Below are 26,417 nucleotides of genomic sequence, written 5' to 3'. Positions count from 1 at the left end.
TCTTTAGTTACTTGTTACTTTTAACTCTTATTCTTATCCATATTTTTTTGAAACTGCACTGTTGGTTAGGGGCTCGTAAGTAAGCATTTTACTGTAAGGTCAACACCTGTTGTAGTCGGCGCATGTGACTAATAACATTTGATTTGATCTGATTTGATTTTGACACAAGGTGATATGCATCACCAATAGTATGGGATGATAGGTTGATGACAGAGATACACCTTTAAACCCCCTCTTGGAGTAGAGTAACTTGGTGGTGACATCTTATTGGACAGAAGAGAAAATGCCAATCAGAAGACCTACTGTATACCTACCTCCCTGTCAGACATTGCCTACCTTTCTTGAGAGACCAATGACACAGCAGAATGAGTCATCTCATAATGACATGATCATTGTCAGTAGCAGGAGGAATTCCAGACTGCCTTGCATTAGCCACTGGTGCAGCAGTGGTGCTTTTATTGTTTTGCTGCTTTGCTGCAGTCACACACACACACACACACACACACAACGACCTTCACTGTAGGCATTTTGGGACAGACCCCGACACAGCTCAGGGTACAGCCTTTACAACAACCTATAGAGACACTCATCTTCTGTGAGGTACTGAGCTATATCAGCTGATTCCACCCGCCCTCGCTGCCTCTCTCTCTTTCTCTCTCTGTCGCCCCCCCCTATCTCACTCCCTCTCCTTTTTCATTCAGCTGTAACACACTGTACTATTTTTTACTATTTTGGCCAAACCAGGCGTAATGCATACACATGCACACACACACACAAACAGACAAACACTCAGACACACCCACATGGCACGCATATATATGCCATAGAAACGGCACAGCACTCTCACCCAGGATCATATAAAGACATGGTGTATCCTGCAAGAGCGACAGTGCGTTAGCTCTCTCGCACACACACACACACACACACACACTGAGCTAGACTGAACCTCTGGACAGTAGTGCACTCAGACTACAAGGAAAAGCAGAGTTGGAAAGAGGACCCGAGAGGAGAGGAGAGGGTGAGCCACTGCTCTGAGAGACAGAGAGAGAGAGAAAGCAAAAGGGAAGACTGGAGCATGTGTTTCTCAACCAAGAACATCTCCCCTTGGGACCCCAACATCTGCATAAAGCAGGACAAACGGCTGAACCGAATGCAGCTAAAGGACCTTTCCCCAAGCTCCTCAGTTAGCAGCATTATCAGATGAAGCATATTCTTTTTCCCACACGGGGAGGATAAAAGATACTACTGTAGCACTTTTCCTGTAGAATTATTTTAAGAGCTATAGCACTTTGGAGGCTGAAACAGATGGTGAGTACTGCACTGTGCTGTGTGTGTGTTCCTGTTGTGTGTGTGTGTGTGTGTAAAAGTATCTGTTGTTGGATAGGTTCTCTCTTTCTTTAGGCTTCTTGTGAGAGAATATTACAACTACTAGGCTAACACATTGAGTCTGTACGCAATAAGAAAGTGGTTGTTACCACAAAACAGGCTGACTGTTCTCCCCCTCATTCCAGTGCAATTATCAGAGTAAACTAATCCATAAACTTGTGGGAGCAAAATGAAACCAAGGGGAATTGCCATTGACCAAGCTGCAGTAAAGGTATCATTGCAATGCAGGTAGTGTGCACCGGGATGAAAACACAAACTTTGGGGCTTTATAAAACGTGAAAGAAGACCGCGGACATACAGCAGAGTACGTAGCTGAATAACCTTGTATATAAACTTTGCATGCAGACTTCCAGTATCGGTAGTTAGTAAGATAAATAACATAAATGGACATGTTCCATACAGCATGAGTTCACACTGTCTTACCTTCTTTATAAACTCCATAGCAGTCGTTCTCAAACCTCTCCTTGGGGAACCTCAGCCGTTCCATGTATTTGAACTATTCCACAGCAACGCCTTGACTAGGTGAGTTCAGGTTGAGCTAGTTCAGGGCTACAACAACATAATGAAACGTCTGGGTGTCCCCGAGGAGAGGTTTGAGAACCACTGCTCTACAGTACATTGAGACTTAACCGGTTTTGGGGTCTGACAACAACACAGTTTAGGACAAGAAATAACATAGAATAAGGGACATGCGATACTATAGATGTAGAGTTCAACAATGGGGCCTATGTGTTGTTCTATGTGTTCTGTGTTCCACCACCCGCCGGACAGCATACTGGAATCATAACTAGCATCTGTGCTGCAGTCTAAACCCTGCTGCCACGGAGGATTTAGACCACGGTCCTAATCTGGGGCAGGAATAACTCCACATTTACAACCCGTCAATGCRTTAGTCACATAAGTGGGAGGCGGACGGAGGCCTAATCTGATGTGATCTGTGTGATGGTGCACTTGATGGGACAAGCTGTCAAGCGCAGTTCGTAAACACCATCTCTTGTAATTAAACACTTGGTATAAATAATGTGTGATACTGTGATGCGCTCACCCCTGAGCTGGAACCTTTGCTTACACAAATCAGATATATTGGCTCCCTGGCACTTTAAAATGGAGTGCAATGGAGCAAAATGTTATGTTTTCTCTTCTTAAAGCTGGTTGAATGGCTTTTTGTACCCTGTAGAGACCTGCAACTTACCACAGGTGAGATCAATTACACAGTAAACAAAATAACTTGCCTCCAACCAAATGAAGGAGAATTCTGAATAATTTAGACCAAGATTCTTTTGGGCCTTTCATGTAAACAATCTCAATGTCAGTTTAGATGTTTTTCTACTTCTTCTTAGTCCTGTGTAGCTGTAAATCAAATGAATACACTTGTGGACAGAAAAACGGTTTTGAATTTGAAGACTTTGAAGTCTTTGAATTTGAAGATTTTTTAAGAACTAGTCAATTATGCAAGGGTGCCGATACACCTAAACACATCTGTACAGATGACCATGTGTCCAAACACGAACACGTCTGTCTACCCTCCTTCTGTGGGCAAGTCTGTACTAAATTATTGATGCTAGCTTTTTGTTGTTGTCCCCCTCCCCCCACCACCCCAAAAGCTTCTCTCAGTGGCTGGTACTGTAATTCAATGAAAGGCAGCCCTCCACTGGAATGGACTCCCAAGTGCTTCAATAACTTCAACTTGGCTACTGTACTGGACGTGCATGCTTCCCCCCAAAATTAGGACAATCCATTGAGTGAGTGAGAACCCCAGTAGGGAAGTGAAAGCTGACTGAATGAAAAGTGCTCTGATGTGGGATAGTGTGTGTGTGTGTGTGTGTGTGTGTGTGTGTGTGTGTGTGTGTGTGTGTGTGTGTGTGTGTGTGTGTGTGTGTGTGTGTGTGTGTGTGGACGTGTTTAACTATTCTTGTGGGGACCAAAAGTCCCTACAAGAATAGTAAACAAAGTAAAAATTGACCAGCTGGGGACATTTTGTTAGTCCCCAAGGTCAAATGCTATTTCTATTTAGGGTTAAGGTTAGAATTAGTGTTAGGGTTAGAATTAAGTTAAATATTAAGGTTAGGAGCTAGGGTTAGTTGTAGGGTTAGGGTTAGGAGCTAGGGTTARGTTTAGGGTTAGGATAAAGTTTAGGTTTTTGGGTTAGGGTTAGGGTTAAGGTTAGGGTTAGGGTTAGGGTAAGAGTACGGGTTAGGATTAGGGTTAGGTTTAGGGTTAGGGGTTAGGGAAAATAGGATTTTGAATGGGACTGAATTGTATGTCCCCACAAGGTTAGCTGTACAAGACTGTGTGTGTGTGTGTGCGTGATACGTAAATGGCAGGGGTGTGGCCAGAGGCACCTTCTGTTCAAAACCATAACCACAGAACATTTTAAATACATTTAATTATGTACCGCCCCTCAATCTGAGTGTTCCTTCTTTTATACTTGTCCTTGGCTTGGGGCAGTGTGTGTGTGTGCCTTCAGAAAGTATTCAGACCCCTTGACTTTTTCCAAATATTTTTACGTTACAGACTTATTCTATTTTTTTTTTAAATAAATAAAAAAAATGGCATCAATCTACACACAATACCCGATAATGACAAAGAAAAAACAGGTTTTTAGAAATGTTTGCAAATTCATAAAACATGTAAAACAGAAATACCTTATTTACATTCGCTATGAGACTCGAAATTGAGCTCAGGTGCATCCTGTTTCCATTGATCGTCCTTGAGATGTTTCTACAACTTGATTGGAGTCCACTTGTGGTAAATTAAATTGATTGGACATGATTTGGACCTGTCTATATAAGGTCACACAGTTGACAATGCACGTCAGAGGAAAAACTAAGCCATGAGGTCAAAGGAATTGTCCGTAGAGCTCCGAGACAGGATTGTGTCGAGGAACAGTTCTGGGGAAGGGTACCCAAACATTTCTGCAGCATTGAAGGTCACCATCATTCTTAAAAGGTAGAAGTTTGGAACCACCAATACTCCTAGAGCTGGCCGCCCGGCCAAACTGAGCAATCGGGGTAGAAGGGCCTTGGTCAGGTAGGTGACCAAGAACCCGATGGTCACTCTGACAGAGCTCCAGAGTTCCACTGCGGAGATGGGAGAACCTACCAGAAGGACAATAATCCCTGCAGCACTCCACCAATTTTTTTATTTAAATTTTACATTTATTTAACTAGGCAAGTCAGTTAAGAACAAATTATTATGTTCAATGACGGCCTAGGAACAGTGGATTAACTGCCTTGTTCAGGGGCAGAATGACAGATTTTTACCTTGTCAGCTCAGGGATTCGATATTGCAACCTTTCGGTTACTGGTCCAACTCTCAAACCACTAGGCTACCTGCCACACCAATCAGGCCTTTATGGTAGAGTGGTCAGAAGGAAGCCACTCTTCAGTAAAAGGAACATGACAGCCCGCTTAGTGTTTGCCAAAAGGCAACTAAAGACTCTCAGACCATGAAAACCCAAGATTCTCTGGTCTGATGAAACCAAGATTGAACTCTTTAGTCTGAATGCCAAGCGTCACATCTGGAGGAAACCTGACACCATCCCTACGGTAAAGCATGGTGGTGGCAGCATCATGCTGTGGGGATGTTTTTCGGTGGCAGAGACTGGGAGACTAGTCAGGATCGAGGGAAAGATGAACGAAGCAAAGTACAGAGAGGTGTGTGCCTTTCCAAATCATGTTCAATCATTTGAATTTACCACAGGTGGACTCCAATCAAGTTGTAGAAATGTCTGAAGGATGATCAATGGAAACAGGACCTGAGCTCAATTTTGAGTCAAATAGCAAAGGGGCTGAGTACATATGTAAACAAGGTATGTCTGTTTTTATTTTTTTATTATACGCTTGCAAAAATGTCTAAGAACCTGTTTCCACTTTGTCATTATGGGGTATTGTGCATAGATTGAAGAGAGAAAAAATAATGTAATCAATTTTAGAACAATGCTGTAATGTAACCAAAATTGGAAAAAGTAAAGGGGTCTGAATACTTTCCGAATGCACTGTATTTATCACTGTGATTCAGGAGTAACATGAAAACAAAATAATATGCCCCACCAACATTGGACAACTTTACAGAAAACCCTCAAATTGCTGAAATAAGTACCTTAGATAAATTCTGAGAGTCAAAATAACTGATAACTAAAATAGCAGTGCAGATATTTATTATAGGTAATGAATGTTTTGGGGTCACATGTGTCACATGTGATGTGAAATGTTCCACGTCATATGTTTTCAGATTTCACGTTTTCACATAATTTACCATGTGAAATGTCACACACAGTGTTCCAAAAACAMATTTTCACATGAATTCATGTGAAATTTCACATTTTAGGTGTGAAATCATGTGATTTTTCACGTAAAATCATGTAGTTCAACATGCGATAACATGAAACTACACTGTTAGCTATTGCTGCTAATTTTGTGGTAGATGTTGTGGTCTTTATACAGTCAATTTCTACAGTAATAGGATACTTTATCAGTGTTTTGATATACAATATATTTACTGCCAATCGCAATGCACTTGGGTACATTTTGGCCCGTCCTAAAAATTAACTTGGCATGCCTCACTTGCAACTAATGGTAGAGTTGACAATTCGATGGAAATCCATTGAACATTCTATTTTTATTTTGTATATGAAAACTTAAGCGAAAAAGTACATCTTGTTTGCACTACATCACACACTGATTTTTATCCTCAACAAGTCAGGTTGGTGGAAACACAAACTTTATGCAGATTTTAGAATATTCACGAGAATCTGTCGCCAATTGGATGGAAAACTAGCTATTTATGCAATTTCAACGTTGTTTGAGTTGCTTTCTGTATCCCCAAATTTGCTTGAGCTGATTTTACTTCAACACGGCTCAAAGCATCCAAGTTTCTTGACATAGGTGTCTCAAAGAGTTGTCAGTCAAGTTGAGCTCATGAATATAAGCTCCCCGCCCACTGAGCCTGTCTTTTCAACATTCGTGGCAGTTAGCATGAGAGAAAAAGTTATACATTTCTATCCCCCAAAATTATGACAAGTGATATCATAGTCACTCAAAAGCCTATTTTACAAGGGAATCATAATAACTGTTCAGGACCTTTTAAGTTATTGGAAAATGCATAATTCTTTTACACATTTACAGGACAGATAACGTCAAATTTGAATTGGCATGACCATCAAACACAAACTGCTACAACATTTCCACTGACGGTTGGCACAAATACATAGATAGTTGACCACACCCACAGATATGCTAATTACCCCACCTATCAAAAGTGCAGTGAGGATCATACCATATATTCAAAATATTGGATTGAAAATTTTTCCCATTGTATCTACTTTTTGTACCCCAGGTAACAACACTGTAGTGTAACCTAACCATACCATTATGTTTTAACTGTTAATATACAGTACCAGTCAAAAGTTTGGACACCTACTCATTCAAGGGTTTTTCTTTGTTTTTAGTATTTTCTACATTGTAGAATAGTAGTGAAGACATCAAAACTATGAAATAACACATATGGAATCATGTAGTAACCAAAAAAGCATTGAACAAATCAAAATATATTTGAGATTCTTCAAAGTAGCCACCCTTTGCCTTAGTGACAGCTTTGTACACTCTTGGCATTCTCTCAACTAGCTTCATGAGGTTGTCACCTGGAAGCATTTCAATTAACAGGTGTGCCTTGTTAAAAGTTGATTTGTGGAATTTCTTTCCTTAATGCATTTGAGCCAATCAGTTCTGTTGTGACAAGGTAGGGATGGTATACAAAAGATAGACCTATTTGGTAAATGACCAAGTCCATGTTATGGCAAGAAAAGCTCAAATAAGCAGAGAGAAATGAAAGTCCATCATTACTTTAAGACATGAAGGTTAGTCAATCCGGAACATTTCAAGAACTTTGAAAGATTCTTCAAGTGCAGTCGTAAAAACCATCAAGCGTTATGATGAAGCTGGCTCTCATGAGGACCGCCACAGGAAAGGAAGACCCACAGGAAAGGAAGACCCAGAAGATAAGTTCATTAGATTTACCAGCTTCAGAAATTGTAGCCCATATAAATGCTTCACAGAGTTCAAGTAACAGACACATCTCAACATCAACTGTTCAGCGGAGCCTCCGTGAATCAGGCCTTTGTGGTCGAATTGCTGCAAATAAACCACTACTAATGGAAACCAATAAGAAGAGACTTGCTTGTGCCAAGATACACAACTGGTGGAAATCTGTACTTTGGTCTGATGAGTCCAAATTTTAGATTTTTGGTTCCGCCTGCCATGTCTTTGTGAGACGCAGATAAGTGAATGGATGATCTCCGCATGTGGTTCCCACCGCGAAGCATGGAGGTGTGATGGTGTGGGGGTGCTTTGCTGGTGACACTGTTAGTGATTTCTTTAGAATTCAAGGCACACATAACCAGCATGGCTACCACAGCATTCTGCAGTGATACCCCATCCCATCTGGTTTGCGCTTAGTGGGAATATCATTTGTTTTTCAACAGGACAATGACCCAACACACCTCCAGGCTGTGTAAGGGCTATTTGACCAAGAAGGAGAGTGATGGAGTGCTGCATCAGATGACCTGGCCTCCACAATCACCCGACCTCAACCCAATTGAGATGCGTTGGATCACAAAGTGAAGGCAGGCAACAAGTGCTCAGCATATGTGGGAACTCCTTCAAGACTGTTGGAAAAGCATTCCAGGTGAAGCTGGTTGAGGGAATGCCAAGAGTGTGCCAAGCTGACATSAAGGCTACTTTGAAGAATCTAAAATGTATATTTTTTGGGCTACTACATGATTCCATGTGTGCTATTTCATAGTTTTGATATCTTTACTATTATTCTACAATGTCAAAAATACTAAAAATAAAGAAAAACCCTGGAATAAGTACTGTAGGTGTGTCCAAAGTTTTGACTGGTACTGTATGTTCCAAGCAATTAGTATGAACCTGGTGGCACTGCAGACACATCGATGCACTCCCAACCAACAGTCTTCACGACTGTCCTAGTGTGTTTGGACCATGTTAGTTTGTTGGTGATGTGGACACCAAGGAACTTGAAGCCTTCAACCTGCTCCACTGCAGCCCGTCGGTGAGAATGGGTGCGTGCTCGGTCCTCCTTTTGCTGTAGTCCACAATCATCTCCTTTGTGTTGATCACGTTGAGGGAGAGGTTGTTGTCCTGGCACCACGCGGCCAGGTCTCTGATGAAAGCGCTCAAAACGCCTTTTATCAGATCTTCCCATTTCATCTCCATCTGCTATAACGTCCTTGATGCTGGCCCTCTGACAGAGAGGTCAGGGTAATCTTCTCAAGGCCCCAGCACTAATGGAGGAACAAGGATTACCTCATCTTCTTAAGGCTGGTTAAGCTGCACTCAAACAATGCTGGGTAGTTTGGTTGACCCAACTGCATAACTGCAGGCATTGGGTCACTTAGTCAGGTTTTTTTTCTTTAAAAACTGCTGGGTTATTGATGCTGGGTAAGGGTTTATTGGTGATTATGTTAGGTTATTGAGATATGACTCACTGGGTCAGATCAAATGATTGGAGGCATGGCTCAGTATGGGTGTGGCTTTCAGATAGTTGTTTTTGGTCATCCATAAGAGTAAAAGTCATTCCTGTTCATCTGTTTTGTTGTATAATTAATACATGGCAAAGTTGAACATTGTAAACATTTGTTGCCATTTCATTGGTTATTGCTATCTTCTTTTGAGTAATTCCATGCACTGTCCTTGTGTCCTTATCATCCATTGTGCTCTGAGCACATACTTAGATAGCATTGCAGTGTTACTGTAATTCCAAAAGTGTACATTCAGATTTTATTTATATGTATATTTTAATATAACCAAGTGCACCTAAAACTGGGAAACAGAAGCAAGAAGTTTGTAGTTTCAATAAGGCTTATAGAAGTGTTTGAGTTCCTTATTTTCCTTATATAAACTTAACATGATGAACAGGAATGTCATTTACTCTCACTGGTGGCCAATTAGATCTAGATCCACACCTTGAATACGCCACACCTCCTGAAAATAACCAAAGGATTATGTTAAAAAATGACCCAGCTGCTAGGTCAAACCAGCATGAGAGGACAAAATGCCCAACTAATGGTTAAATTAACCCATGTTTGGAAAAGCCTCAAAGTGAACTGAGTATACACTCAACCCAACTGTCAGAATTTTATTTTTATGTGTTCTGTCCAATATTTACTCGCGCCGGGTTACCAACGAACCCAAATTGTTTTTAACACAGCATTTTTTTTGAGTGTGGTGTTGCTGCACTGGTGACAGCTCCAGTCAGTGACAGAACGCTGTGGTTCATCTGACTCCAGATCAGATGTACTCATCATGCTCTGATTAAACAGGACACGCATCGCATACCTCACATGTCAAACAGAAGAACACCCAACGAAGATACGCTAATATAACCAAGTGCACCTAAAACTGGGAAACAGAAGCAAGAACACTTCATATCAAAATTTGAGTAACAGAAGCAACTACACTTCCTACTGAAAATTGAGAAACAGAACCAAATGCACCCAATTCTGAGAAATACAACCAAGCACACCCAATACTGAGACACACAGATATAACCAAGCACACCCAATACTGAGACACACAGATATAACCAAGCACACCCAATACTGAGACACACAGATATCACCAGCACACCCAATACTGAGACACACAGATATAACCAAGCACACCCAATACTGAGACACACAGATATAACCAAGCACACCCAATACTGATGCGTACACCTCAGGCGTCAGACTTCACAAAACCAAACAATACTGCAAGTGCCCTCAATGCCTCCTAACTCTACCTACAGTTGAATACAGGAAATAATGTTGTATAACCCTAGTGTCAGTCTACACATATATAGAGTACAGTCTATGAGAATGTAAGAGGAAAGGAAGAGGAGGAGAGTGATGCAGAGCCTTTGTGGAGTGATGACAAAAGAAGGACCTTGAGGCTCCTCTAAACTGGTTCTACTAAGTGGCAGCAGAGGCACGCATGATGGAGCTACATAATCTCTCTCTAATCATGAAATTTAGGACACATTTCTCTCTCTTTCTCTCTCTCGCTCCTGTGTGATTGTCTGCAGGTGAAAGATGAGGGTTGTCTGTGTTCAGTAGAAAGTTAACTTTGACTTAATCTCTGTACAGTATTTGCATTTACTTAGTATCAAGCTCTTTTTTGACTGAACCCCCCCCCGCTTGAAATACCAAGGAACTAAAATGGAATCAAAAGTGATAAAAAGGGAAACAAAGTCTTTAACAGTCAGAGGGATAAGAGGGTGAAGTATAGAATGATGTTGTTCCAAATCAGAAGGAAGAGATTGTTGTCCTTCCTAATCTGTACATGTGGCATATTATCATATTCATTATTATATAAGAAGAGAGTTAAACTGCCAACAATCTCTCTCCTACACATCCAAATACGCAATGTGTATTGCTCATCTGATGACTCCTTTTCTCTATTTCTCATTCTCCCGCTCTCTTTCGCTTTTTTATTCTTTCTTTCTGTTTTCCATTTACCAGGGCTCTGCATAGCTGGTGGGTGGCACAAGGACGGCACCTACTGCCAGTGCCAGTCTATGGTGGCACCAGAGTGGGCAGAGCAGACATGCAGCCCCTTGACAGGACCCACCCGGAGAGCCTGGGTGAGTGACTACCGCAGTGGGCTGATTGACAGGCAGAAGTGTTTAGTTACTCATCTTTTAAATTGATTTCAGAATTTCCTGTACGTAGATTTGACTTGGCATCCAACAAATTCTGGGGGTTGATTTAGATTCCTCAGACATTTGGCGAAATCTTGCACTGGTCATGTCATTAAAATGCATAATCAAATTCCTCTCCTTAAATCTCTCCTCTCCTCTCTCCCGAGTCTATGCAGCCCTGCCCAGTCTGCTGCTGGTACTGCTCGGTTTGCTAGAGGCGGCTAGCGGTTGTCCCACCGTGTGCATCTGCAAAAGCAATGGCACAGACTGTACAGGCCTAGCTCTGCTCTCCCTAACCACCGTCCTGCCCCTGCTGCCCCAGGACACCCGCACCCTTCGCCTGCCCCACAACAATCTCTCCTCCCTAGGCGATGGGGACCTGTCCAACCTCAGCGCTCTGGAGCTCCTGGACCTCTCCGACAACCACCTCTCCAGCCTGCAGCCAGGGGCATTCTCTGGACTCAGCAGCCTCCAGTGGCTCAACCTCTCTGGTAACAACCTGGGTGACTGCCCCCTTCCTACCTCTCCGGACCCCAGTAACCAGACGGAGGTGACACAGAGTAACAGGAGTTGCTGGGGGCTGAGCCGAGAGCTGTTCCAGGGTCTGTGGACACTGAAAGGGCTGGACTTGACGCTGAACGGCCTGGTTGTTCTGCCCATGGGCCTGCTGGACGAGCTCCAGGGCCTGGCCTGGCTGTCTCTGGCTCGAAACAAGCTGCAGAGCTTGGACAGAGCTACCTTCCAGCCCCTGGGCAGCCTGTTGAGCCTCCAACTGGCAGGGAACCCATGGGAGTGTGACTGCAACCTGAGGGACTTCAAGCACTGGATGGAGTGGATGCTGTACAGACGTGAGTGTTATGTTGTGTATTGAAAGGCTTTAAGGCTACAATGTTTCAAGTACAGTCAAGTCATTTCGCCTTCGTTCCATGTCATGTACTACTCTGATACTGTATCAAGTCTGTAAATGAGATTGATTAGCTATTGATTGTGTTAATGATCCACTGCATTGCTCTCTGTGTCTCAGACGGGCAGGTGGATGCTGTGAAGTGCAACCTCCCCAAAGAGCTGAGGGGGCAGGACATCCGCAGCATCCCCATAGAGATGTTCAACTACTGCCTGCAGCTGGACAACCAGGACAGTGTCCCCGGCTACAACGGGCCCAGAAGAGGACGCCCACCCTGCGTTGGTCAGATTAACGGGCCCATGAACGGGCCCCAGGTTAACCAAGAAGAATGTGTGCGCCAGCGCTACCGGCCCGTTAGCGTGCGCAGGGCCTGGGGGACTCAGATCGTGGCGGCGTGTGTGTGTGGCGTGGTGTGCGTGTTGATGGTGGTGGCGGCCACCTATGGCTGTATCTACGCCTCTCTCATGGCCAAGTACCAGAGGGAGCTGAAGAACAGAGGGCAGCCGCTGATGGCGGGGGAGGGAGGGGGGGAGACAGATGCTGAGGACGGAGCGTGTATGTCTTCCCCAACGTCACCAGATGAGCCAGAGCTGAAGGAGTCCAGCCCGATAGTCCACGGATACAGAATAACAGGCTTATGACCATTGTTTTTCTGACTGGCTGAAATTCCTGTTAGAAGGATTCAGTGGACTGAACTGCATATCGTACTCCTCTGTGCTAGGGCATTCTAGGTGAGGGAATGTATGGAGCTGAGAAAGAATATCCCTGCTGCACTTTGCTGGTGGTGGAGTCATACAGACATGATCATACAGGTGATCGTATAGAGGAAAAACTGGAATCCTGCTTTGCTTCAAGACGTGTGGATGCTCTGTGATTTGTTCTGCCCTGTGACTCTTTAGTCAGCTCTCCAACTGTGTGTTAATAATTTTGGCACCTCTGCACCTTGGTTAAGAGACTTTCCTAGAAGTTGTCTTTGAAATYGTTATTATTCTTTGATCCCACCGTTGTCAAAGTTATTTGTGTTTGAAGCAAAACATGTCAATAGATCATAGATTAAGTCAACATATTGAATATCCCTGTCCAATATCCCTGTGTTGTAACTRCGCCTAATGTTTCGCTACAATAAGCCCAGGTTAACAATCCCAGTAGTGGTTGTCGCTCAATTAGTTGGATGAGAGAAAACAAACAAATAGTTGATATGAATGTACTGAGAAATTCATGTTAAAGCAGTCTTTCTTGTGTATTAGACCTGTGCTCATGTGTAGTTGCTTAATTTAATATTCCAAATCATATCTATGCAGTTAGCCTGCTTTCAATGTTCCAAAGCCATACAATACAACAGCACACTACTGACCTCTAGAGGATGTTATGATAACAGCAGCTGAAGAGTATCAGTTCCATGGATAGCAGYCATATTCATTACAAAAACTGAATCTAGTTGTCAGCTCTTTCCATTTAACCATTTAGAACCGTAAAAGAGATCATCAACACTGCCCTAAAACAGGTGTGTATATATAACTATCTCCTTATTTATTTAACCCGTATTTTTGTCTCTATGTTAAGGCTGAAATCTGCGTTATGTAAAACAGCGCCACCGGTTCGCCCCCAGGTGTTATTGTTTTTGTTTTGTTCATGAAATGGAGTAGAGGAGCATCCAGCATCATGGTAAAATAAAATGGTAATACGTACTCTACTGTTCTATCGCACGTGCAATGATGTCTGAGGGGGAAAAAACAGTGGTGGTTGTTTTTGTTGTTGTTGTAATATCGCAAACGGAAGTAGCAGTTTCACCGCTACGGATTCCAGCTTTAAGGGCCATACTATGCAAACAGAGCGACGGAGCGTCGTATACAGTCCCTTCCAAAGAGCCACACAAAAGAACACAGAACTACGTAGGAAACAACGCTCCAGCACTGGGTTTGCATAGTTTACGTAAAGTGTGTAGGGGCCTTTAAGCACATTCAGTATCTGCTCTTCAGGTTTGCTCGAGAAGACGAAGTGAGAAATGTGATATTCTGTTCATCACGCTGATGAAAATAAAGCATTTATTTATCTATGCTGCCCGTCACAATTTATTCCGGCTGAATTTTTCATTATAGCTATATTTATGAGACGGGACATGAAAAAAGCCGATGAAGATGTGAAAACCATCACGGTTGTCACAGAAACATTACAATCAACAGTAACCATGGTCTTTTGGGGACAAGACAAATGGAGTGCTTCCCTCTCCACAAGAGAATGTGTGTCAAACATTTAGCAGTAGCACCCCAGAGAGTACTACTACCAGTATGAACACTTCAATACACATAGAAGCCACAAGATGCATCAACGCCTCCAGCAGTTGTGTAAAGGAGCCAGACATTTCAGAGAGAGTTAAAGACAGCAGAAGCTTACCTCCAGCCATGGCTGTCTTGCCTCCCGATGACACAGTCACAGCTGTGACAGCTATGACATACTTCGACGCCCCTGTCACAACAGAATCAACAATCAGTCTCACACCACCTCTGCAGTGGCATACTGCAGTTTCGCGGACCCCCCCCCAGGTCTGAGAAACCCCCCTCCAACCCAGCTAGCTTCCTACAATTCTACACATTTTGCAAATAGAAAAATGTGCCGTTTTACAGCTAATATCATGCTATTCTACACATTTTGCAATGAGGCTTAGAGAATTTTGCATTTTTAAAGCTAATTTCCTGCTATTCTACCATTTTTGCATGAGGCTGAGAGAACATTTAGCAGTTTTACAGCTAATTTCCTGCAATTCTTTTTTTTTTTTTACATGGCTTATGACATGTTCATATCCTATCTGGGGAAGTGGGGAGGGGAAATCACTAGAGGGACTATGTCATAAACCCTTGAAGTTCCAGAATGGGTGGGAAATGGCAGCCATATTGGTCAGGGAGAAATCCAAACCAGTCTAATGAGAATGAATGGCAGTAGAGGCATAGTCCTGATTTTACTTATGCAAGAGCCCGTGGGCCCGTGGTACGCAAGTTAACCTCTGACCTATTGTATGTCTGTATATTAGAGTTAGGGTCAATTCAGCTAAAATTCCTGCCAGTTTGGGTTTGATTATGACATTTCTCAATAGTGATTGAGTAGAAGACAGAATTCACTAGACCGGTGCCAGGTCGGCTTACCAACACCTATGTTCATTGTCATGACAAGTGTTGGTAAGACAGCACAAACAGATGTGTGACCAGGCTAGGAATTGAACTCAACCATGGATCACATGGTAGGCCTACAGTACCTGTCTTGTCTTTGTTGTCGTTGTCCTCCACCGGCATGTAGTAGAGGAATCTTCCGGGAGGGTTCTCCATGGCCAGACGGTACCACAGGGGGAAGTGGTCCATGGTGAACAGGTTGTCCTTATCCGCTGGAGTCAGGAACTTCCTTTGGAGCAGGAAGTTAAGAGAGATCAAATTCCTTGTTCGCATTCATTAGTGCACAATGTAGCAAAACGTTTTGCAACGCAAAAAAACATTGTTTCTTATTGGACAAGTTCAGGTAGTGCCTTCCTGTTTCTTTAATTTGGTGCCTAGTGAATACTTCTGTGCTCAAAGGACACAGTGAATGTATAATATAATGTAGGGCTAATGTAGGTTGTTTGACTCACTTGGCGACCCTGGTCTCCATGCCGGTGTATCTGGTCAGCCGGATGATGCCAGAGCGAGTTCCCAGGAAGGCTGTCTCCACACCCGCCTCCATCCTGAACATACACAAATACACAGATTGGTCTTTAATGCACTTAAACACACATGCGCACACACAACACACACACATAAATACTAGCTAACATAAAATGACATTTGTGAAAATAATAATTTTGTAGTCTTACCCAGATGCATTGAGCATTATTGCCTGCCAGTAGGCTTCTAAAGGGGCTGTCACCACAGCATCAAACAGGGTCTGCTGCAGCAGCACCTCGTCACCTGGAAGTCACAGACACTCAGTCAACATCAAACCTGACATCTGCCTGATATTATATTTGTTTATTTGTCTTAATAATAGTCTTTATTATCCCCATTAGCCGATGCTCTCTCAACCGCTAGTCTTCTTGTGGATCCACAAAAAAAGGTTTGGATTTAGGGTTAGGGTAACATTAGCATTGGGGTTAGCGTTGAATAAATGGTTATCTTTGGAGGATGGAGCGGGTTGTAGAGACAGTACTCACACTCCAGGTCAGGCTCCTTCCCCTGCAGGTAGCGAATGACAGCCTGGAGCTGAGAGTATTTGCGGTGGTGAGGGTCAATGTCTGTCTCACAGTATGTCCTGAACAGAAAGGATACAGTACGCCCTGAATGGATGATGGGTTTTCACTCCATTAAGTCCAAGGGCCATTAAAGGCCAATGAAGTATTACAGTCCAATACTCTATCATTTAGAGTATTAGAGTTCAATACCCATTGATTTAGATTATTACAATTCAATCATTTAAGCATTACACTCCAACAATCTATAATCTATAATATTATTGTCCAATTTTCATTTAGTTATCCATGCTTACCACTCAGCGGCTATGGATAGATCAGGGGACGTCAGGTCATGCAAGCCTGAGAGGAGATTGGATGAAAACCAGTCACTAAACCAGATTGTTCTGCAGTAGATGAGTGGCAGAGAGAGTGGCCAATGGCACTTACCCTCTTCCACAGAGACCGTCCCCATGAACATCAGCTGTCCGTGACCTCTGGTCAGCACCATACCAAAACTGTGTAGGGAAATACATAAGGTACAATGTGGAGTGAGATGTTCAATGACTTTATTCAATCTAATAGGCCAACATTCCACACTCACTAACCTAGTATCACATTTACCTGAATGGGGTGTCGTTGATGGTTGTGTAGAAATAGTCATTTGTTAAGAACATAGGCCTTTTCTGTTGTAAATAAAACATTTGAAATGGGTTGTGAGACAGTTGTTACAATCAACATTATTAAATCATTTGACATAAACCACCGAGCCACATTTAATCTCCCCACACACAAGGTCTCACTTACCGCTTTGTCCACTGATGCTCTCATGTTTAAGGACAGAGTGCCCGTCTCCCCTTTCACCATGGCTGTCCTCAGCTGGAAAGAACAGACACATTAAGGAACACAATCTCTGTTGAACTTTTATTCAGTTACCTTACCAGCACAGTTAAAGCCCAGAACAATACATTCATACCTAGAATAGGTACAGCTGTTCTACTGTATTGACTATATTAATTGTGTTGTCGGTGAATAATGTGATATAGTATGCAAGGGCGGACTTTGCTATGTTTCAAAGGTTTCAAATGAAACGACCCCACTGACTGATTTTTTATGCAAATGTGTTAAAAACAACTTTATATAGGCTGTATTTAAAAATAACCTGGAATTAAAATCGTACATAGAATAAATATTTTCAATGATCCTTGCAGGTAATATCCCTGGGAAAATTCCCATTAATGGGATTTTTAAACCGGCCCCCAAATCGCTAAGCCCGCCCCTGTACATGTGTATTCTGTGTTTCCTTCCTGTTTTATACCCAGCCTCACTCATTTGTTGTTTATTATTGTAAAGCATCTTTGGGTTTTAGAAAAGCCCTATAGAAGATCTATGTATTATTATTACTGCTAATACTCACTGTCTCATCTATGTCCTCCCACTCCACCTCGGCCAGGTCCACACTGTTGTAGTTGGGCTTGGGTTTCAGCTTCTTACCATCTTTATACTGCGGGACAGGAGAGGAGAAGATGAGGAAGACAATATGGGGGAAAAGATCAAGAAGAGGACAGATCGAACCTCAGCTGTCTGTATGTGTGTGTGTGTGTGTTCTGTAAGATGAGAGGATCACTTAGGCCAAATGTGTTTAATGGGCATCTCTGTGACATGGTATCCTGAATCCAAAGGCTCCATGTCAACTACCGGCTCCAAATGAAACAAGTAGGCGTGTTATTGACCACTTAACCTTGCCACCCAGAATCACATCTCATTGTTGCCTGGGAGGGACAAGCTGAAGCTGTCAAATAAGAAAGGCTTGTTTTCCATTACCTGTTGCAAAACTATTTGCTACACAGTAAGGGCTCTATTCAATCCGCATCGCGGAAGTTCAGCTTTGCAGCGTGATTGAAATTTAAAAGGCAATGTTCTTGCTTTAGTGGAGACTACATTCACGGTAAACGCTCCATATGTCAGCTCAAACGGAAACTACCTTTACATTTCTATCGTGGAATCTGTTAAAGCTGAGCAGAGACCTAAATCAAGGATAGTTGAAATCAGTGTTAAATTAATTAGGGTGATACGCTCCCTGGTGTTGATAACTGGAGTTCATTGGGATGCAGTACTTTTAACTCCATGTAGAGTAACCAGAGACAGGGAGTTGCATCTATGTAGTTAACCAAAGATGTGGGATGGGCCTCATTGTCATATTTCTCAGCATGCTCTGTTGCAGGTTGATTTGAACCTGCTGGATACCTCCTGCAATTTGGCTTCCAACAGAGATTGGATATCACATTTGCAAACCACCAGAAATATTGAAGTAAGGCTTTACACCCTTACAACTCAAATGAAGTAAAGAAATGTACTCTGCTGTAGTTGATTGTTAATTCAAAACAACACAGAAAATAGTCAAATGGAAGGGAGTTGATTAAAAACAACACTTAAACTAGCAAAATGGCAATTGGAGTCAAATTTAAGCAACTCTGAGAGTTGGATATTTACTCAATTTAGTGTCGTTTAAACTCCAAAAATATCAACACCATGACCCAAGGAATTTTAACACAAAATAGGGGTGGGACCATATAAACCCCCAAATAGTGTTAAAGCTGCAATACAGTGCATTCGGAAAGTATTCAGACCCTTGACTTTTCCACATTTTGTTACGTTACAGACTTATTTTAAAATAGATTCAATAGTTTTTTTCCTTCATCAATTTACACACAATACCCCATAATGAAACTGAAATACCTTATTCACTTAAGTATTCAGACCCTATGAGACTCGAAATTGAGCTCAGGTGCATCCTGTTTCCACTGATCATCCTTGAGACGTTTTAACAACTTGATTGGAGTCCACATGTGATAAATTCAATTGATTGGACATGATTTGGAAAGGCATACACCTGTCTATAAAAAGTTCCACAGTTGACAGTGCATGTCCGAGCAAAAACCATGCCATGAGGTCAAAGGAATTGTCCGTAGAGCTCCGAGACAGGATTGTGTCGAGGAACAGATCTGTGGAAGGGTGCCATAAAAATTCTACAGCATTGAAGGTCCCCAAGAACACAGTGGCCTCCATCAATCTTAAATGGAAGAAGTTTGGAACCACCAAGACTCTTCCTAGAGCTGGCCACACGGCCAAACGGAGAAATCGGGGAGGTGACCAAAAACCTGATGGTCACTCTGACAGAGGTCCAGAGTTCCTCTGTGGAGATGAGAGAAAAGTCCAGAAGGACAACCATCTCTGCAGCACTCCACCAATCAGCCCTTTAGGGTAGAGTGGTCAGACAGAAGCCACTCCTCAGTAAAAGGCACATGACAGCCCCCATGAGAAACAAGATTCTCTGTTCTGATGAAACCAAGTTTAACTCTTTGGCCTGAATGCGAAGCGTCACATCTGGAGGAAACCTGGCACCATACCTACGTGAAGCATGGAGGTGGCAGCATCATACTGTGGGAATGTTTTTCAGCGGCAGGGACCGGGATCAGGATCAAGGGTGAGATGCATGGAGCAAAGTACAGAGATATCTTTGATGAAAACCTGCTCCAGAACACGCAGGACCTGACTGGGGTGAAGGTTCACCTTCCAACAGGAGAACGACCCTAATTACACAGCGAAGACAATGCAAATAGCTGCGCAGTGACGCTCCCCTTCCAACCTGACCGAGCTTGAGAGTATCTGCATAGAAGAATGGGAGAAACTCCCCAAATATAGATGTGCCAAGCTTGTAGTGTCATACCTAAGAAGACTCGAGGCTGTAATCGCTGCCAAAGGTGCTTCAACAAAGTACTGAGTAAGGGTCTGAATACTTACGTAAATGTGATATTTCATTTTTTTCATTTCTAAAAACCTGTTTTTATGGGGTATTGTGTGTAAAATAATGTAATACATTTTAGAATAAGGCTGTGATGTAACAAAATGTGTAAATGTCAAGGGGTCTGAATACTTCCCGAATTAACTGGTCCCGTGTGGCTCAGTTGGTAGAGCATGGCGCTTGCAACGCCAGGGTTGTGGGTTCATTCCCCACGGGGGGACCAGGATGAATATGTATGAACTTTCCAATTTGTAAGTCGCTCTGGATAAGAGCGTCTGCTAAATGACGTAAAAAAATGTAAATGTAACTGTATGTAACTTTTTGGGCAACCTGACCAAATTCACATGTGTTTTATAGATCTGTTCTTCTCATTGAAAGCAAGTCTAAGAAGCGGTATACATGTTCTGTGTGAGCTATTTCTATGCTTCCCGTTCTTAAGTTTAGTTTTGTGTCTTTTACTTTTCGGTTTGGTACACCAGCTTTAAACAGCTGAAAATACAATATTTTTGTGATGAAAAATATATTTCACAGCGGTTTAGATGGTAGAATGAGTCTCTATACTATACTTGCTTGTTTTGTCACATAAAATGAAATTAAGAAAACTATTAGAATTTTAGCACTCAGGAAATGGTGGAGAGATTTCTGCATAGTGCGTCTTTAAATTTGACTCCGTAAGAGTTGAATTAACTTTTGCGATTGTACTGTGTGTGGTGTGCAATAATGAATACGACCCTGCACTGTGACGCTCTAGATGTTGAGCATGATGCTGTCACAATACACTTTTTAACCATGTAATGGAATGATTAATGTTCTGATCAACAACCAATCAGTGATTCTTTACAAAATCTGCGACTTGAACACAGAGGGCTCTATTTTAACAAACCTAACACAAAGGTACATCTTAGCACTGGCAGTAGCACTATAGGCCCGGGGGTGTCAGAAATATTTTTGCTCTTTTCACAGAGGGAATTATGAGCTCAATACCTGGCGGTGGCGCGAAAGGGCTGGGTTTTGATGAAAACATTTATTGGAGGTGTGACGAGGGTTTGGCCACTCACTGACCAATCAATGCGTTTCATGGCTTAATACTGCATGTTGTTGTCTCAAGTTCTGTAGGTTATTGACGGTATTTTCGTTGTCATCAACTCCAATTCAGCTGGGGGCAGGGAATATTCTCATTGAGTSTATTATACTACAGTTTATTATACTACGGTTTATTAAATAGCATAGGCTACAGTAACGAGTAATAACAATATATAAATATAAAATACATCCAGTGTTTGCTCAATATGTTTGGAGTGTTGACAGTCAACATAGTTGAAATTGGCTTCAACGAGCATAGGCATATCTAAGCATTGCACTGCTCCTCAAATAAAAAAGACTAGGTTCCCATAAATTGTATTGTATGTGCGAGGAACGTTCTCAATAAGCAAGAAATATCCTAGGCCTACCGTTGATATGGCGTTATATGACTGAATAATTGAAATATGTTTGGTGGAGCGCATCTTTGTAAACTGACAAGAGGCGCTCTTTGGAAATGGGGATGGATACAAGCCAAATGGAGTATGCACTGCAGGTAGGCCTATGTGAATTGTGAATAATGCAAAAGCATGACGGCAAAAGCCTAATTTAGAAACCTTTTATGGATAGGCTCCTTTGCTAATGCATGGCCAGGACAAGAAATACACCCGACGCATTGCTGTTGAAACAGCTTTCATTATAATAGGGTAAGGGTAGCCTACTGAAGGCTTGTTTTTCGATCAGATGAAAGGGGAAACAAGCAATTGTTACAGGAAAATAACTTAAATGTTTCTAAATAGGGTCACAACGCTCAGCTCATCTCTCGATCCATGATCAGCATATGGACATGTAGCCTACATGAGTGGTTTTATGTACATCCAAAATAATAACAGGAGCTGGCTTAAATAATGTAAGCCTTCAGATAAAAAGGGGAAGTCCGCTCACATTTTCGATGCTCCCAAACGTCTAACACAGCTTTGTAGATTGAGATTTATTTGAAAGCGACCCTTTATCGATAGACTTGACTACTTGGCGAATGCATTGGGCAGGACAAAAGCAGGAGGGGACGCTATGCTTGGTTTTGAATCAATTGAAACTAATTGGAGAAAAACAKAATTTTTTATGTTTCTAAATACAAGCTTAATGGGTACAAAAAGCACATCTCTATTGTTCCATGCACATATGGGCAGTGTGTATCATGTATGGATAGGCTGTGCTTCCTCTGTCAAAATCCGTGCCATAACCAGTCATGTAACCGCTAAGACCGGGTATTGGTTGGTCTAGAATATCCCCACCAGCACAGCCTGACATTGGCACTTTGGTGGATGTTTTATAACGACACACATCAGATATTCCCACTCCTCCCACCTCAGCGCAAGAGAGCTCCTACAAGACAGGTCAATTACCAATCCTGGCACAAGTGATCGAAAATAGCCGAGCGCCAGAGGAAATTGCCAAGGAGCGTGCGTTTGACACTTGCGCTGGCTTAACGCCAGCTGAAAATAAAGCCCCGAGATTGTCGTGAGGTTAAACTGTTTGGGCGGTTCGAGCAGGTCCATTGACAATGATGATTGATGGAGCTGGGAAGAGCATAGACTGATCTGGGACCAGGCTAAGCTGAACATGCCTTTCCTTTGACCAGACATGGATTGATAAGAATTGTGGTTGAATGTGTTTTAGTTCATCAATCACTGTTGAATGACCTCCCACCAATGGGCTGCATACACGGAGTACGTCGTAGAAGATACATCTGCTGAGTCCGAGGACTGCAGACACTTGGCACTTTCCCTCCAAGATCTAAGGACTACTGTACTACTGCAACTGATCAGTCAGTCCTACACCATGGCTTCAACAACGCTCAACAGTACCGCATACTCTTTCTACAACTTTTTTTCTGGCACATCGTTGAAGGGAAAACCTTTTTCTTTCTGATGCTTTTCATTCTATTTCTCCTCACTCGGGCGATAAACAGCTACCTACTCATTGGATTGATGAGACTTAAAGAGTGCTTCTGGCAGCCGTCTGGCAGCCGTCTGTTGGCTTTATTACAGCATTATTACAGCATTCCCTGTGTTGTACGCTCTTCTGTTCCAACGTACCATGATCTTTGGGGGTCCCAGCTCGTAACAGTGGATCTGGGCCGATTCCGGCTGAGAGTCAGACTCGGCCGACATCATGTGGCCCGAGTCTGGGCCGCCTTTGTCAGTATTACTTATGGCGAGGATGCGGGGATTGAGTTCGGGACGATTCCGGTGAAAGTTATCTGGCCCAAATGTATTACTTGGGGCTCGGGCCAATTGGGGCTACTCTCTGGCAAATGATTACATGGGCTGTTTTATATAATTAACATTTCATTATTTATTGATCAAAAAATACAATTAACATTTAAATTTCCTGTGTAGTATTTAAGTATTTTGATACGTTGTGCAAGGCAATTGATAAGCATTTAAAACTTTCTGGATGGAGCCTCCCGAGAGGCTTAGCGGTCTAAGACACTGCATCGCAGTGCAAACTGCGTTGTTAAATATGCTGGTTGTTACATATGCTCCCGGCCGCACCCGCCCAGGAGACCCATGAGGCGATGCACAATTGGCCCAGCGTCGTCCGAGTTAGGGGAGGGTTTGGCCGGCCGGGATGTCCTTGTCCCATCGCGCTGTAGCAACTCCTGTAGCGGGCCAGGCCCATGCACGCTGACACGGTCAACAGGTGTATTGTGCTTCCTTTGACACAATTTTTTTTTTTGTGGATGGGTATAATTTGTATGTATAAAATGTATAATAATATATAAAATTACTAAATCGGGTAAATATGTATACATTTATTTAAATTTGCATCTGGCCACTTCTGGGGGGATTCTGGTAAAATGCCGGCAAAGTCGACTGAATTCCAGTAGACGGAAATGGCGCGATGCACTTGGGACGATTCTGGGCAGTCATTMATTTTGATTCTGGTCCATGGTCCAAAATTCCTCTTGACTGTTGTGCAGGTCTGATCCAGAAACTACAGAAACTGCAGACTGTGTTTGTCTATTGTTGTGAACTAGATGAAGATCAGATCAAATTKTATGACCAATTTATGCAGACATCCAGGTATTTCCAAAGGGTTCACATAATTTTTTTTGCCACTGTTGTAGCCATATCTAGGAAAACTAAAGTTCCAAAGGCTGGGCCTAATATGGTGTATAAGTGGTGTGTAATGAGAAGCAACCAGATGCTGCACTTGACACGTTTATGAAATTGCTTATACCAGTTACTAATAAGCATGCACCCATTAAGAAAATTACTGTAAACTGTTAAATCCCCAATGATTGATGAGGAAATTGAAAAATTGTATGGCTGAGAGGGATGAGGCAAAAGGAATGACAAATAAGTCTGGCTGCATAACCGATTGGCAAACGTACTGCAAATTGAGAAATCATGTGACTAAACTGAATATAAAGAAGAACAAACTATACTATGAAACAAAGATAGATTCATTGAAGAATGATAGTAAAAAGCTTTGGAGAACCTTAAATGAAATTWTGGGCAAAAAGGCAAACTCAGCTCCACCATTCATTAAATCAGATGGCTCATTCATCACAAAACCCACTGATATTGCCAATTACTTTAATGATTGTTCATTGGCAAGATTAGCAGACTTAGGCATGACATGACAGCAACAAACATTGGCACTACACATCCAAGTATAACTGATCAAATTATGAAAGACAAGCAGTTTAATTTTGAATTCCGTAAAGTGAGTGTGGAAGAAGTGAAAAAACTATTGTTGTCTATCAACAATGACAAGCCACCGGGGTCTGACAACTTGGATGGAAAATTACTGAGAATAATAGAGGACGATATGGCCAATCCTATTTTCCATATCTTCAATCTAAGCCTACTAGAAAGTGTGTCCCCTCAGGCCTGGAGGGAAGCAAAAGTAATTCCGCTACCCAAGAATAGTAAAGCTCCCTTTACTGGCTCAAATAGCCAACCAATCAACCTGTTACCAACCCTTAGTAAACTTTTGGRAAAAAATGTGTTTGACCAGATACAATGCTATTTTACTGTAAACAAATTGACAACAGACATTCAGCACACTTATAGGGCAGGACATTCAACAAGCACAGCACTTGCCCAAATGACTGATGATTGGCTGAGATAAATTGATGATAACAAGATTGTGGGAGCTGTTTTGTTAGACTTCAGTGTGGCTTTTGACATTATCRATCATAGTCTGCTAATGGAAAAATGTATGTGTTATGTYTTTACACCCCGTGCTATATTGTGGATAAAGAGTTTCCTGTCTAAAAAAATACAGAAGGTGTTCTTTAATGGAATGCTCTCCAACATAATCCAGGTAGWATCAGGAATTCCCCAGGGCWGTTTAGGCCCCTTACTTTTTTCAATMTTTACTAATGACATGCCACTGGCCTTCAGTAAAGCTAGTGTGGCTATGTATGTGGATGACTCAACACTATACACATCAGCTACTACAGCGAGTGAAATCACTGCAACACTCAACAAAGAGCTGCAGTTAGTTTCAGAATGGGTGGCAAGGAATAAGTTAGTCCTAAATATTTCAAAACTAAAAGCACTAAAAGCATTGTATCTGGRACAAATCATTCACTAAACCATAAACCTGAACTAAACCTTGTAATAAATCATGTGGAAATTGAGCAAGTTGAGGTGACTAAACTGCTTGGAGTAACCCTGGATTGTGAACTGTCATGGTCAAAACATGTTGATACAACAGTAGCTAAGATGGAGAGAAGTCTGTCCATAATAGACTGATTCTCTGCCTTTTTAACAACAATATTAACAAGGCAGGTCCTACAGGCTCTAGTTTTGTCGCACCTGGACTACTGTTCAGTCGTGTGGTCAGGTGCCACAAAGAAGGACCTCGGAAAATTACAATTGGCTTTGAMCAGGGCAGCATGGCTGTCCCTTAAATGTACACGGAGAACTAASAATAATATGCATGTAAATCTCTCCTGGCTGAAAGTGGAGGGGAGATTGACTTCATAATTACTTGTTTTTGTAAGAAGTGTTGACATGCTGAATTCACCAAGGTTCCTCTTAAGGATCGGACCCTTTTATTCAATTTTCGTCTAAAATGACATACTCAAATCTAACTGCCTATTCATATTGTTGATATCATTTSAAWGGAAACACTTTGAAGTTTGTGAAAATGTGAAATTAMYGTAGGAGAATATAAAAGATAAAACAAAGAAAATACATGTGTTTATTTAAAACTTTTGTTCCATTGTCTTTGAAAGCCCAACATGTAATATTCCAGGTTTGGCGCAYATTTAGATTTTGGCCACTAGATGGCAGCAGTGTATGTGCAAAGTTATAGACTGWTTCAATGAACCATTGCATTTCTGTTCAAAATGTTGTATCAAGACTGCCCAAATGTRCCTAATTGGTTTATTA

The 26,417-nt window shown here is 42.2% G+C and overlaps 2 protein-coding genes across 6 annotated transcripts in view; one reads left to right on the top strand and one right to left on the bottom strand.

Annotated features, from left to right (window-relative positions):
• LOC111962195 (voltage-dependent calcium channel subunit alpha-2/delta-4) overlaps positions 1-26,417 on the bottom strand; it is an 85,025-nt gene that overhangs the window by 27,752 nt on the left and 30,856 nt on the right. For 2 of the 3 annotated variants that reach the window (XM_023985085.2, XM_023985086.2), the window contains exons 15-23: positions 17,596-17,682; positions 16,986-17,057; positions 16,803-16,864; positions 16,496-16,696; positions 16,164-16,261; positions 15,828-15,921; positions 15,606-15,698; positions 15,240-15,382; positions 14,384-14,455 (exon numbers count right to left, since the gene is read on the bottom strand). In XM_023985085.2, coding sequence (XP_023840853.1) covers positions 14,384-14,455; positions 15,240-15,382; positions 15,606-15,698; positions 15,828-15,921; positions 16,164-16,261; positions 16,496-16,696; positions 16,803-16,864; positions 16,986-17,057; positions 17,596-17,682 — 922 coding nt within the window. The remainder of the gene's footprint in view (positions 1-14,383; positions 14,456-15,239; positions 15,383-15,605; positions 15,699-15,827; positions 15,922-16,163; positions 16,262-16,495; positions 16,697-16,802; positions 16,865-16,985; positions 17,058-17,595; positions 17,683-26,417) is intronic. The other variant, XM_023985087.2, reaches the window with a different exon arrangement.
• LOC111962197 (leucine-rich repeat and transmembrane domain-containing protein 2) lies at positions 763-14,046 on the top strand. Of its 3 annotated transcripts, none has more exons than XM_023985090.2 (4): positions 763-1,308; positions 10,907-11,028; positions 11,262-11,933; positions 12,110-14,046. In XM_023985090.2, exons 2-4 carry the CDS (start codon positions 10,992-10,994, stop codon positions 12,628-12,630), a joined length of 1,230 nt encoding a protein of 409 aa, XP_023840858.1. In that variant the 5' UTR covers positions 763-1,308; positions 10,907-10,991; the 3' UTR covers positions 12,631-14,046. The 3 variants fall into 3 exon arrangements, with proteins under 3 accessions (XP_023840858.1, XP_023840857.1, XP_023840856.1); XM_023985089.2 differs by having other exon boundaries at positions 11,253-11,933; XM_023985088.2 differs by lacking the exons at positions 763-1,308; positions 10,907-11,028 and having other exon boundaries at positions 11,035-11,933.

The sequence above is a fragment of the Salvelinus sp. IW2-2015 genome, linkage group LG4q.1:29, assembly GCF_002910315.2.
Source record: "Salvelinus sp. IW2-2015 linkage group LG4q.1:29, ASM291031v2, whole genome shotgun sequence".
Lineage (NCBI taxonomy): Eukaryota > Metazoa > Chordata > Actinopteri > Salmoniformes > Salmonidae > Salvelinus > Salvelinus sp. IW2-2015.
This window is presented reverse-complemented; position numbering and strand designations above follow the sequence as displayed.